This window comes from Phasianus colchicus, chromosome 8, assembly GCF_987193195.1.
Source record: "Phasianus colchicus chromosome 8, bPhaCol1.hap1.1, whole genome shotgun sequence".
Classification (NCBI taxonomy): domain Eukaryota; kingdom Metazoa; phylum Chordata; class Aves; order Galliformes; family Phasianidae; genus Phasianus; species Phasianus colchicus.
Genome location: NC_143443.1, coordinates 33,177,241 through 33,190,473, shown reverse-complemented (window position 1 = coordinate 33,190,473; position 13,233 = coordinate 33,177,241). Strand labels below are relative to the sequence as shown.

General features: G+C 42.1%; 1 protein-coding gene across 3 annotated transcripts in view; it reads left to right on the top strand.

Annotated features, from left to right (window-relative positions):
• Positions 1 to 13,233, top strand: part of ADAM12 (ADAM metallopeptidase domain 12) — a 168,488-nt gene that overhangs the window by 90,773 nt on the left and 64,482 nt on the right. For all 3 annotated transcript variants that reach the window (XM_090145647.1, XM_090145648.1, XM_031597316.2), the window contains 2 exons: positions 2,819 to 2,897; positions 6,752 to 6,828. In XM_090145647.1, coding sequence (XP_090001773.1) covers positions 2,819 to 2,897; positions 6,752 to 6,828 — 156 coding nt within the window. The remainder of the gene's footprint in view (positions 1 to 2,818; positions 2,898 to 6,751; positions 6,829 to 13,233) is intronic.

Genomic DNA, 13,233 nt, shown 5'->3' with positions numbered 1-13,233 from the left:
TTCCTTCTTTGGCTGCTACGTGAAGGCATACTTCAGTTTTTATTTGGTTAGTCCAACAGTGGGACTCTATCATCTTGTTCCTGCCAGTCTTTAACTGCTCACAAAGGCAATTCTTAATGTTCAGTTGGCATTTCCATTGGTCTAAATTGGAATCTCATCCTGGTGAATCTGATAGGGAGACTGATGACAGGGAGATCAGAAGTTTGTTCTCCTGCTATAGTTTCTCACTTTAGTAAGGAGAAGTGTTTGTGAGAGGCTCACAGACAGCATTGATGCAAAGGAATGAGATCCAGTGGTTGGAAACTGAAGGTTGACAAAGCCAAGCGGGGAGGTACAAAGTGTGCTGCTTTTCACTCTGAGTGTAATTAACAGTTAGAAACTTAACAGCCTCGTCATAGCTGCTTCATCATGGGAGATCTATGCAGTAAAGGAATGAACAGTCTGGTCCCATCACAGTTATTGCATCAGAAGGCTAAGTCATGTCAAATGAGCTGCGTAATGTGACAGGTCAGCTTGCTGATCACAACGCTCCCTTTTGGTATTAAAATCTATGACCCCATGAAATATTTTCTAAACCTCTACCCGAGGGTAGAGCAAGCAGAAGCAGAAAGGTCATCTTTATCATCGCTGCTGTCAAACACTTTGGGAATAGCAGAGCACAAGGTGAGTTGATTGCTCAGTCTCTGCCCTTATGCCACATCTGTTATCCTGTACCTTGCCTGCGTTTTGTCCCACTAAATAAAAACTGCTCCAGTACCCAATGTGAAATCCCGTTTCCAAAAAGCATGCAACTTGGCTTCAGCAGGAGTGGAATCTTATTTTTTGCCTTTACAAAATTTATGAATGCCCTCTAAGCAAAAAAACCTGTAGTGGTGTTATATAAATAATAATTAAGAAAGCAGCTGCTCTTTATGGTAATGGTGGTAGAAAATGTAGATAGAGCACACTTAATTTCAGGCAGACCATCCAGAGGCAGCAGGCACGAGGGCTGAGATGAGTGTGGGTGCCAAGTGCCATCTGGAACAGCTTGGCTGAGGTGTCCTGGGCTAACTTGGTGAAATGTACAGGGCATCTAAAGTGGTGCTAGGTGCTCAGTTAGGCAGCCAAACCCTGCTGTAGGTGCTGGGGTTGGCTGAGATCCAGAGCAGTTCCTCTACAGCCCACCTAACGCTGCAGTGATGTAACATTCATTATACATTAATATTCTGATGTTTCCCACAAGCTGAAAAGTTTGAATAAAGAATCTGTGCTTGAATGCTTACTGTGTGCGTTAAGCTTTGCTGTCTCCATGCTTTTAAGCTGGTATTTATTTCTCTCTTCACCATCTTTAATTCACCTTTTTTTTCCCTCATACCTTAAGATATGGGCTTTTAAAACAGTTAGCTCTCTAATAAATTCCAATACAGTTCCTAGCAAAACCAGATCCTGAAGGTCCTGATTTTGACTGAGCTGTTGGATATTAACATAATACAGATAAGTCATTAGAACAGTGAAAATTAAATATTCATGTTCTAGTTGTAATGTTTATGCATATACAAGAAATATGTAGCAGCACCGTGCGTGAGTTCACAAAATACAGATAAATGTGTGCAGCATTAACCAGGTTTCAATTCTAAAAGGATCTGATTTGCTCAAATAACCATTGCAAAGGAGAAATGCATATTTAGAATGGAGCAACCTTCTGGACTACTTTTCAGACTCTTCTTCAGACTACTGAAATTCTTTGGCAAAATTCTTGAGTCCTTTACAGGTGGTGGTGGCGGCATTTAGAATCATAGAATCTTTAAAGGCCATCTGGTCCAACACCCTGCAGCAAATAGGGACACCTACAGCTCCATCAGGTGCTCACAGCCCCATCCATCTCTGAACTTGGGTGTCTCTCAGGGCACTTGGTTTTGGTTTCTTCTATGTTGTGCTTTTGCATTTCAATAGGATGTTTGTCAAAACTGGAGCGTCATAGCCTAAGGCCTGTCCTGAGAGTCAACATGCATACATATTCTTCTGTCCTTGTTAGAAATGCTCTTTAGATAAAGAGTTGAAAAACAGATCGATAGCAGGGCTGTTACAAAAGCAGAGGCTGCTTTCCCTGTTTTATGTGTTTATTACAAAAAGGATCTTTCCATAGTTGGCACGTGGGTGCTCCTTTCTGGGCATTTCTGAAAAACAGTCACTGCAAGTCAATATCCTTGATAGCATTGTCAGAGGCAGGAGGGGAAGTGTGAATGAGAACAAAATGTCTCATCACAGATGTGGTCTTTCACCATCTCCTGAGACGTTATTTCAAGGTGTTAGACTTCTATTCATGAATATCCTTTTCAGATGATGACAGTAAACCCAGTGCTCTGATTTTTCTCTAGTGTTCTTCCCTGAGTGTCAATGGAAGCTAGTTTCATTTACTGAGTGCTAACCTAGTCTTTGGGTTGCAGTTTTTGTAGCATAGTAATGTAGAAAAACATTTTCTTTTTCCAAAACCTACTGCTACTTAATAATACTCCCATCTCTAGATTGAAGATTTACAGTGAGATATGGTAAAAATCATATGAATGATGCAATACCGAGATGTGCTGCACGCAGACCTCATTTGGAAGAGAAAGCAGTCTGGAAACCTGTATGCTTTTCACAATTAACAAAGGAAGTGCTCGTGCACTGCAGTTTTCAGTACAGAGCTGTATTTTCTCCTATTGCACGCACACCCTGGTAGTCACTGCATCGTTAATGTTTGCCTTTGATTGCTTTCTCCAACGGAACCACTGAAGGAGGGAGTCAAGGTGACGTGGCCTTAATGTGACCAGTGTGCTCTGTTGTCTTTTTTTTCCAGGGGCCTGTTAGCCAGCAGCTTCACAGAAACGCATTATTTGAAGGATGGTACTGATGTGGTTCTCGCACGCAATTACACGGTAAGGCTGTGCTGCGTGGCTACGTGATGCTTCATCGTTAAAGCTCAGAGTGCTCTCTGCTGGGATCTGAGCCACGGGATGAAACAGCAACATGAGTGATCTCTTCTTACTGTTGCCTTCAGTACCTTTTTGACTGCTGTGATCCTACGCGTGAATTTTCAGAGTGTGACTTTAAAGGGAAACTGTGGCGTTGTAACCATGTGATTTATTTATTTTTTATTATTTTTATTCCTCCCCCTACTTATTCCTTTACTCAGCTTTTTGGAAATATAGCCATTAAGACTTCATAATAAGGCAGCCATTGCTGTGGTGTTAAGGAGGAAAGGCCTTGGGTTCTGGGAGGGAGGAAGCACTGTATGATTGCTGTCATGCAGAAGCTGCCACCAATGGGCTCAAAGGCCTGGGTGGGTTTCTGCACTGGAATCCAGGGCTGGGTTTGGGGGGGTGAAGGGGTGAGTTGTTTGGGTTTGTTTTTTAATCCAGATCATGCAGCTGTTGTGGATATACTTCTATATATATACTACTATATCTGCGTGTGGGTATGGATAATCTGCTCCTGGTTAAAGGCAGCACAAAATGCTTTTTATCATGAATAATTTAAGCTGCTTTTTTTAATAAATACAAGGCGCTTTAAGGCAGTAAAGTTTTTGTCCTCTAAGCAATATCAACGCCTTGATTAGAAACAATGCAGCAAGTGATTTTAATTACAAAGTATATCTTTTATCTGCCTGAGTAATCCCAGCTCCTGTAAAGTACTCGTTATGTGACGTTATTTATTTATTGATGTTGCTGGAAGAAGCACTGTGCTTTCTGTTCCCGTCCATAATGGGCTTTGCTGGTGTCAGTGAAAGGCTTTATTTCTGTGCGTTACATTTTACTTCTGAAGAAGCATCTTTGTTACCACCCCAGCCCTCCCAAGTAAAGCAATCACTGTGAAAGCTTCCAGTGCTTTTCTGTTTGCTGGATGCTCGTATCTTCTTCTAGATCTGCTCAGCAGAAAAGTCATTTGTTTTAGGAAGAGAAAAGCTGTACAGACTCTCTAAGGAAGTAAAAAGCACACAGCACATGATCAGAGTAGCAAACATTAACATGAACATGAGTGTGGCCAATGATAGCTAAGCTTTGTCTTCCAAACAAACACAAAAAAGCAGCCTAAAAACCTTCTGTTTTGGAAATGGCAGTAAGTAATGAATCATAGAATCACCAAGGTTGGAAAACACCTAAAAGATCATCCAGTCCAACCATTCACCTATTACCAACAGCTCCCACTATAACAACACTAGTGTTTCTTTTTGCTGCCTAAAGGATTTTTTCTTTTCTAGAGGAACAGAGAATTCATTTTTCATCCAATGCTGCAATATGGTTTAAAAAACATAAGCCTCAGATTTTATTGTTGTATCTCTTTTTCACCGTGGACATCAGTATAGTCTGCCCAAGGAGGCTGTGGGTGCCCCATCCCTGCAGGCATTCAAGGCCAGGCTGGATGTGGCTCTGGGCAGCCTGGTCTTCTGGTTGGCAGCCCTGCACATAGCAGGGGATTGAAGCCAGATCATCCTTGAGGTCCTTTTCAACCCAGGCCATTCTATGATAGTCTGTAGTTGAAACCTAATATGATTTCCTAATGAAAGTTGCTTAGTCAGATTGTGCCAGAAGGTTAAACCAAGGCAGCCTGGGGATTTCCGTGGCACGTGTGCTGGAGCCCAGCTTGTTCTGCTGTATAGAACCTGGAGGGAAAAAAATGGCAGTTGTCAAAAACTGGTCACTATGAGATGATGTCAAGCAAGGATAGAGTACTAATTCAAGTGTGACAAATCAGCTGTGGTTGTTATTTGTTTTTAGAGAGTCATCCATTTCATATACTAGGGTACAGGAATAAAGGGCTTTTGGCAGGAGTGGAGAGAAAAACCAACCTCTTGCAGTTTGGTGGAGTTACTGAACTAGAAATCAATTTTCTACCAGTCCAGTTGCAGGACATGCTCTGGTAAGTTTACATTTTAAGTATGGAACTTAAAGGAACTTTGAGCATAGCACGTGGGTCTTGGAGAAGCTGTGAAATGGGCCACAACAAGACGCTCAAATTTAATGAAATAGCAGGTTGTGTGCAGAGAGGCAAAGAAATCAGGAATTTTGCCGTAATTCACTCTTTGATAAAGACAACTAGCTGCACTGCTGCCACAGTCTGCATGGGTTGAGATATCAGCTCAGCCTTCCTATTTTGCTGAGTGCTTGGCTTGACAGCAGTGTCTGGTTCCCAAGAGCTCTGCCTTAGAGTTGGTTTAAGTGACACAAGTGAAGTGACTTTGTGTTTGCTTTCACACATGTCAGGGATACTGCACGAGTCAGGATTTGTTCACAGGGCTCCTGTTTCCTCATTCTTATCAGCTCGATGAGTTTAATACTGAAATAGTGATATAGCTTACTTGTGCTGAAAGCCTTGATGTCCACAGCAATTGTTACTGAAGCAATCATGCCCCAAAAATTCAGTCTATGACTTCATCCCTTTTATTGTGGCTTTATCCTTGCTAACAAGCTACCAGGTCTCTATGAGTACCGATGGTTAAAAAAAAAAAAAACTGGAGAGTAAAATACCATTACCCTGCTACTGTCATTTTGATCACCAATAAAAGCTATCCTGACTGTCTAAATACAAGCCTCATGATGTTGTGCTGTGTTCTGTTGCTCACGTTGGAAACACAAATGCTCTAAGCAAATATTTTTCAAGGTACATCCTTATTTGCGGAAAAATTTTGTCTGAATCATTCCATCTTGCCCAATGTTTTCTATAACAATGCTTTCTATAACAAAATCAAGATGTTCTTTAGAAGTCTATGTGAAGCTCTGTAAGTAAAAGCCGTGCCCCAATGCTGAAAAGGTTAATTGATGCAGCCAGATAGATGTGGATGAACCAAGCAATAAAAGGCACAGTGAGATGACTGTCAGGTTGGAGCATGAGTGATAACTTTCCCTTGCACTAATAAGGAAGAAACCTTTTACAACGGTATTTTCAGTTTCCAAGTGGCATTCAAAGGAGCCATGAGAAAAGAAATGCTGGACGTGACACAATCGTTGCTTTCCAGTCAGTCACATAATTGGCAATGTAATATAACCTTTAGTCAACAATAAAATTAACCTTGATTCCAGACAGATACGTCTATGCTGAGAAAGTATCTCTGCTGTGGGTGCTTTTTGCAAGCAGTGAATTATTAAGGAAATACAATAACCTAGCTGCAAAATGAAATTGGATTGTTGCCTCTCAAAATAGAAGACCTCTTAGTCGTGGTTGCTCTTAATAATGTGCAGCCAGTCGGTTGGGTAATTCAATAAAAGGTTTCCTTTCCAAACTGCTTCCCTTCCCTTTCACTTACTTTTTTTTGTTCCCAAACTCTGTTTTGGATTGTCTTTTTTTTTATACCTGCCTTTGTACACGAGTATCTCCTGTAGTCATACATGGGCGTAGAAGATCTTGAAGATAAATATGTGGGTTTAAAGCAAGTAGGAAAGTATGTCAGTTGATTTGTAACTTTGTAAGGTGTTCTGTACTATAGCATTATATTAAATATCAGAAGAAAATAAGATTATCACAGTCGTGCAATTTAAACTCTGCTGGTGGTCTTTAAAAACAAAAATAACCCCAATCCTCTATCATCTAAATACAGTCAGGGTTTCAACTTGGAACACCTCGGACCATTAAGTCAGTGCTGTGAATATTTAGTGGAGAAGGAAAGGTGCTGCCAGTGGGCTTCTGAATGCTGTAGTCTGAAACTGAAAATAGCTTTGATAGAAAGGAGGTGGGAAACCCTGAGAAAACAAGATTGCTAAGAGTGCTGATGTATTTTCTCTTTTCTTGCAATCAGGGTCACTGCTATTACCATGGAAACGTACAAGGGTACCCCAGTTCATCAGTCAGTCTCAGTACCTGCTCTGGACTCAGGTGAGCCAATGTTTTAATAACACTTCAGCTCTTTAATAAGTCATCTTTCTACTCAAGTTCTGGTTTACCGATACCTGCTTTTCAGATTGTTCTGTGATTTCTGTAAACTCATTTACCTTGTTGCTCCGAAGAAAAATGGAATAGAAAATGCAATGCTGGGGATGTCCATCACAGAATCACAGAATTGCCAGGGTTGGAAGGGATCTCAAGGATCATGAATCTCCAACCCTCCATGGAGGGTCTTGTAGCAATGAAGTGCTTGGCTGTTCTGTGACTGGCAGTGCCCCAGGGCCCTCCAGCCCTGCTGGTGAGAGCTATTTCACCAGCAATGCAGGGCTGCTTTGCAGATGCAACTGGTGCACTGGGCAGCAGTCTAGTTGCTAGGAGAGTTTGCTCTGTAAAAGTGGCTGTGGAACTCAATAAACCACGATGATGACAGGTATGATGCTCACTGTTCAGATTTTTAGCTACTCGTTAATAAAAAAGTAGCAGATTGGTCTTGCTGAAAAGAAAATCTCTTCTGATTTGGAGAAAGGAACAAGCTGACAACACTTTAAATACACAATGGACACAGTTCAGGAAACAATTATCTTCCTTACTTGGACAATCAGAGGCTGGTATTTACTCACAGAGCTGTTCCAAATCACTGTAATTAACTGTAAATTGGCTCTAGTGTTCTCCCTAGAAAACCTAGTTTTCCTGTCAGGTTTCCAGCTGTCTCAACCTTTTTCTGGGTTTGTTTAATTTATCTACAGACAGCACGAGTAGCTGGAGTCTTTCTTTTCCCTTTGCATTTTGTGAAATAGTAATATTAGCATAGCTATTATACCGGAGCTATGGAATGGAGAGGATCAGAGCACAGTTTGCTACCAGGACAGCTCTCCCTGTTCTCTGCAGTGTGTTGGGTTCCCGTGGCTCATTCACACATAGAGAAGGATTTTTCAGAGTGCTTCAGTATGTATCTGGCATCTTCCACAGGTTTGCTTTAATGAACCCTTTGTGTGATAGCTTATGATTAGCAGTTGTTCTCATGGTCTGCAAAAATACAGTGCCGTGCTCTCGGTGCTTGAAGCACTGCATCACTAAATGGATCGAGTTGCTGCAAGGTCCACAGGGAACATGTGCATTCTGCAGGAAAGGGTCTGCACTGTTGTCTTGTTCTAGAGTCATCTAGGGAAAAAAAAAAGCCTGTTCAGGACAAAGGATTTCCCCATACTAAATGCATTTTATTTCTTTTTTAATTTGCTCATCCTCCTCTTAAAAATGTTGAGCATGCTGAATCCTTTCCCAGTTTTAGGTAGTCAGATATGGCAAGATGCTAGCAGTGACATTCTTCTCTCATCTAGCACTACTGCAGATTAATCCTCAAAGTGCAAGTCTTTATTAGGCTCGATTCCTCATGGGAAATGGGCAGCAGCTTCTTTTTGAGGCAAAAGTTTTGCTCTAGCAGAACCGTGGCCGTATCTTGCCATCTATGCCCATGTAACTGCTGCGTTCACTGCTGAGGTTGTTCAAGACGGCGTCCATGAGTGATGACAGCATGTGATAAGGGTGACTGTGGAGTTACTGCACAAGACTCGTTTCGCAGCCTGTAGCCAATGGTAATAACTTCTAGTCATCTATGCTTGATTTGAGCCAGGGGCGTCTCGTCGTAAGGCTTCATAATGCACTGCCAGCTTCTTGAAACATCCAGGCCCTCATTAAAACTGGTTGGGAACAAAGAGCCCAAATGGTCATGCTGAGGCTCCGGGAGCACCGAGCATCTTTCAGAACCAGGCCTGCAGGTTATAACATACCTCCCTCACCAAAACATTACAGTAGCGCTGTGTCCCTCGAGAACGTGGGTAGATAGTTTTACTGCATGTGATCCAGTCTAAAATAACATGAGGGGAAATAGAAGAGTTGAGAACTGCTCCGTAGCTCAGGCTGCGTGAGGGCCATCCCTGGGGCAGCCCTTCCACCGGCAGCAGTGTTGGCAGGAAATGCTGCTCTCCTCGGAGAGGCTGTTTCTGGCTTTGTGACAGCTCCTGGCTGAATTTGGACGTATCTCTCTGTCTCGTTCTCTCCATCTGTGAAATTCATTTAATGATTCTTACCTACCTCGCACGGCTGTGGCCGGAGTGCCTGAAACACATCTAGTGAAAGGAAGTGTGAGCTGTTGGCTCACCAACATCTCCAAGCACCCAAATCCCTCCACACCCCCTGGACACACACCTTGGGCAGTGTTCCAGGCGTGGAGGGGTAGGAGCAGCGTCTTTTTCCCCCCAGGTTCATTAAAAGATGTGAAACTAATCATAAAGGAGAGATTTCAGATTCTAGCATGAAAACAGAGTGGTAGTCAGAGAAGCAAAATGGGATCACAGGAGTTACCAAGATAGAAATAGGGGATAGAACAAAACCCACTTCTATAAATCTGTAGTGCGCCTACTTGAATTCTACATGCAGTTCTTGTTCCTACCTCCTTTACCCTCATTTCAGAAAAGGAAGCATTATATCCAGAAGTTATATAGAGAAGGGCAAAAATGATGATCAAAGGTATGGAACAGCTTTTATTCAAAAAATAGACTAGGATTTGTCAGTTTTGAAAGGAAATGACAGAGAAAAGGGGTATGATGAAGTTAGACTGAATGTCACGCTGGAGAGGGGACAATTACTGAATATTCTCTGAAACCTTGAAGTTAGAAGTCATCAAATGAAATTTTAGAGTAAAGGAAAGCTTTTTTTTTTATTCACCACGTTGTGAAGCTTTGAAACTCATGATCACAGGTGGCATCAAGTGGCAAAAGCGTCAGTAGATTCAAAGCATGATGAGACAACGCAGGGAGGGGAGCAGAGGGAGCCTCTCCAGGCCTGTCAAACCCTGAGATGTCCCATACAGTTGTAGTGTCAGAGCTGGGACAACAGTCAGATTCTTTTTATGGGCTTTTATCTTACCACTAAGCATGTGCTGTTGGCCAGAGCTTGGGTCAGAGTGCTGGTCTGGAGGAACCTTGCTCTTCATCTAATATGACCACTAAGTGCTAATGGCGTATGGTTGCACATTTGAAAAGCATTGTTAGCTTATAAATATGCTGTGATTAATCTGCCAGTGTCAGATACTGAAAGAATGAAGTGTGAAATCTGCAGGCTAAGACACGTTTGGCTGGTTTGCATTTTTAGGGAGGTAGAGGAGAGTGATATAAAGATAACTGAGAGGCAGACAAAGTTCTTATATTCACAGACACTTCTATACTGCAGCTATGTTACATCCTCTCAGGCATAACTTTTGAGTGGCTCATTACTATGGCATAGATTGTTGAATTGACACTGATAGCAGCCTAAAATGCAGGTTAGAGGAGAGTATTGCTGTGCTGCAATCTGTGTTCTGCTGGGTCCCCCAGAAGAGGAAGAGCTGAGTGCTGGAAAGGAGAGGTGTGTGTGCTGAATGGGAACAATGGGCAATCAGGATTTCCAGTGCTTCTGTCTACATGAGAAAGCCAATTAGATTGTCAGAGCTTCTGGGCAGGTGAACATCTGACCAAACACAGTCGTTTCCTTCCTCTCCTGTGGAAATACCCTTCTGTTTATCTAGCTCAGAGGCTCTTCAAGGTTTTAGTAAATAATTTTGGCCTGCAGCCACCACACAACTCTTCACTGATAAAACTGTATACACTCGAGTGACTTCTTATTTTTTTTCCCCTGTTACTTTCTCTGCAAGTACAGAAGCTGGTATATACACAAAAAAATGCAGCCTGAAGATGAGCACAGTCTCTATGGTCTGTGCTGAAGTGCAGGAGCTAGCAGGGAAACATGCAGGACCAGGAGCATCTGCTCTGTGACCTCAGTGAGGGGAGGCTTTCAGAAATGCCTTAGTTTTTTAGGGATGCAAATCTCATGGGAAGCCTTTTTTTTCTAAAACACCAAGATGCTCTTGAAAATCCTGTGGATCTCCCTCATTGCCAGGTAATAAGCTCATTCATGTATATGAAGTATTCAGTCATTGTCCATACCCACCAGTAACTGGAAGTGATAGCAGCAGGCATAGGGTTGCAGTAGGCAGTAATTCTTGGGGCTCCATGGTTCTGTGGCACGAGGCTGACTACAGCCATCTGTTTGTCAGATGAGCTGGCCAAACTCACTGCGTCCCAGGCAGTTAGCTGAAGGAGGCAGTTGTGTGCCTGTTGTCCCTGGGTGCACATTAATGTCCCCAGGCATCACTGGCACAACCATAACAGATGATCTCTATCAATCGGCTGAGCCTAATCCTCCTCCCTCCTGTCACATCTAAAAGCATTTATTAAAAATGAAATGTAATACATTTTGTGACTTGAAGAAACATTTTACAAGCCTTAATGTGATGTGCAAGTTTCAATCAAGCTTTTTTTTTTTTTTCCATACCATTTGCTACACGGTGCTGTTCAATGTGTTCATTAGATAGGCACTGATGCCAACTTCTTTTTACTCCTTCACCTCTCTCTGCTTTCACTGGTCAGCCTGGTCACGCTCCCCGTTAAGCACACAAGTGACACTTCTGATAACACGATTACTGTTTCTCGCCACCCAAATGTTGGATGTGGAATTGCATTATCGCATTTGATTCAAGTGTCTCCTTGCTTAAATTCCAAGCATCAGAGGTGCAGGCCAACATACATTCACTCTGGGCATGTCTGTCTTGTGTGGAGGAAGGATTAAGTGCATGCTACTGTATTCTCTGGGTATGACTACATTTTTGACACTGTGCTCTAGAATATATTTTCAGGTTAATGAAAGGCATTGGCTGGAATAAAACATGTATTTGACTAACAGTGTGTCTGAGCAGGGGAACCTCTGCCACTGCTGCAGTATGTAAAGCAGTAATTCTACTGCTGTGACCTCCCTTTGAGATGCTGGCCTTTGTTGATGTGGGTCAGGCCTGCTATTTTAATAGAATTCTGATGTGCAGTATAACAGTATTACTGGAGTCTCGTGTGATGGCCTTCCTCAGCAGATCATTACTGTGTGTGGTTACTAAAATTTACCCTGTTTGCAGCTGGGTTGCTGCACAGAAAGAGCTGAATTGCCTGGCCAAGGCTGCCTGCAGAGCACTGGTGGATACAGAAGTATTTGTCTTCTGTCTCTGGAGTCTGGCTCCCATTCTCTGTATTTCCCACTCTTCTAAAGCTAAAAAATGACCAAGCTTTTTGGGTTATATCTAAAGACTACTTAACCTATTAGAAAAGCAGTCCACTTCATTCAGCTATCCCAATTGTGCTCATCTGTAACTAATTACAGCAGACTAAAAGTGAAAGCTTTTATTTGCTACTGCATTTTTCTTCCCCCTCTTGTTTGTTTGCCTGCTTATGTGCCTGGGAACTCATTAGATGAAGTCCTGGGAATGTAGGATTTACAGGAAAGACAAATAAAAACGCCCCATCCCTTCACAGATCACTTTCTGGTATCACACATGTTGAGGAATGCAGCAGTTACCACCACACCTCCATCTCAGGCATCAGCACAATATTTCGTGGCCAGAAGGCTCCGCTTCTGTTATCTGCATGGCTAAAACTTATTGACCTCTGGGGCACAGCACTGGGATCTGACCCTTTACTTTTGAAGCTGCAGTATTAATTATGAAATAAAGGACCTGCAGGTTTTTGAATGGCACCTGAGTCCTGCATAGTGTTTCGCTGTGGACAGACTCGATGTCAGTGTGTGGTGTGGAGCACGACAGCCCTCTAGTCTAATTAATTTCTTACAGGCTGAGAACATCTACATTCCAGTGGTAATAGGGCTTTTTATTATTATTGTTTAGCAATGAGCATAACTCTGAGCTTCATTAAAACCAAATGTTTAATTGCATTTGTGGATATCAGATTTATTGATTTACTTAACTTTCTCCTAATGCTGCAGCAGAATAATCTATCACGGTTTCATGTAATGCTGTCCTAGCCAAGTTTTACTTCAGCATCACAATTTCTCAGACAAGTATGCATTGATGGTTTATGTTGGCTGGGCCTTTGCTTCTGCTGACAAGTTGGAAAAGAAAAATCCCATTTATATTTTGAGATTTCCTAAAGCCTGTTGATTTATGAAATACGACTGGCCTTGCGTTAGGTTTTGTTTTGTTGTTGCCTTTTTTTTTCCCTGCTTCTTAAGAGGGGAAAAAATTTCACATTTGCTTTTATTGCTGACTTAAGTAGGGGATTTATTCCATTAAATTACATTTCCCTAAATGAGATATTCTTTGCAAGGTAAGCAGCACTTAATAACAAATTAGTTACTGAATTAGTTTCTAATGTTTTAATTTCTTTTGCCTTGAGACAGAGTGAGAGCTCCCATCATAACCCACCCCCATGTGTCCATTTGTCATATAATGGTATGTATTAGGCAGATACCAATGAGTAGTTCACAATTTGAGCTGATTTGCAGCAGTGAGGATGTGGTTTG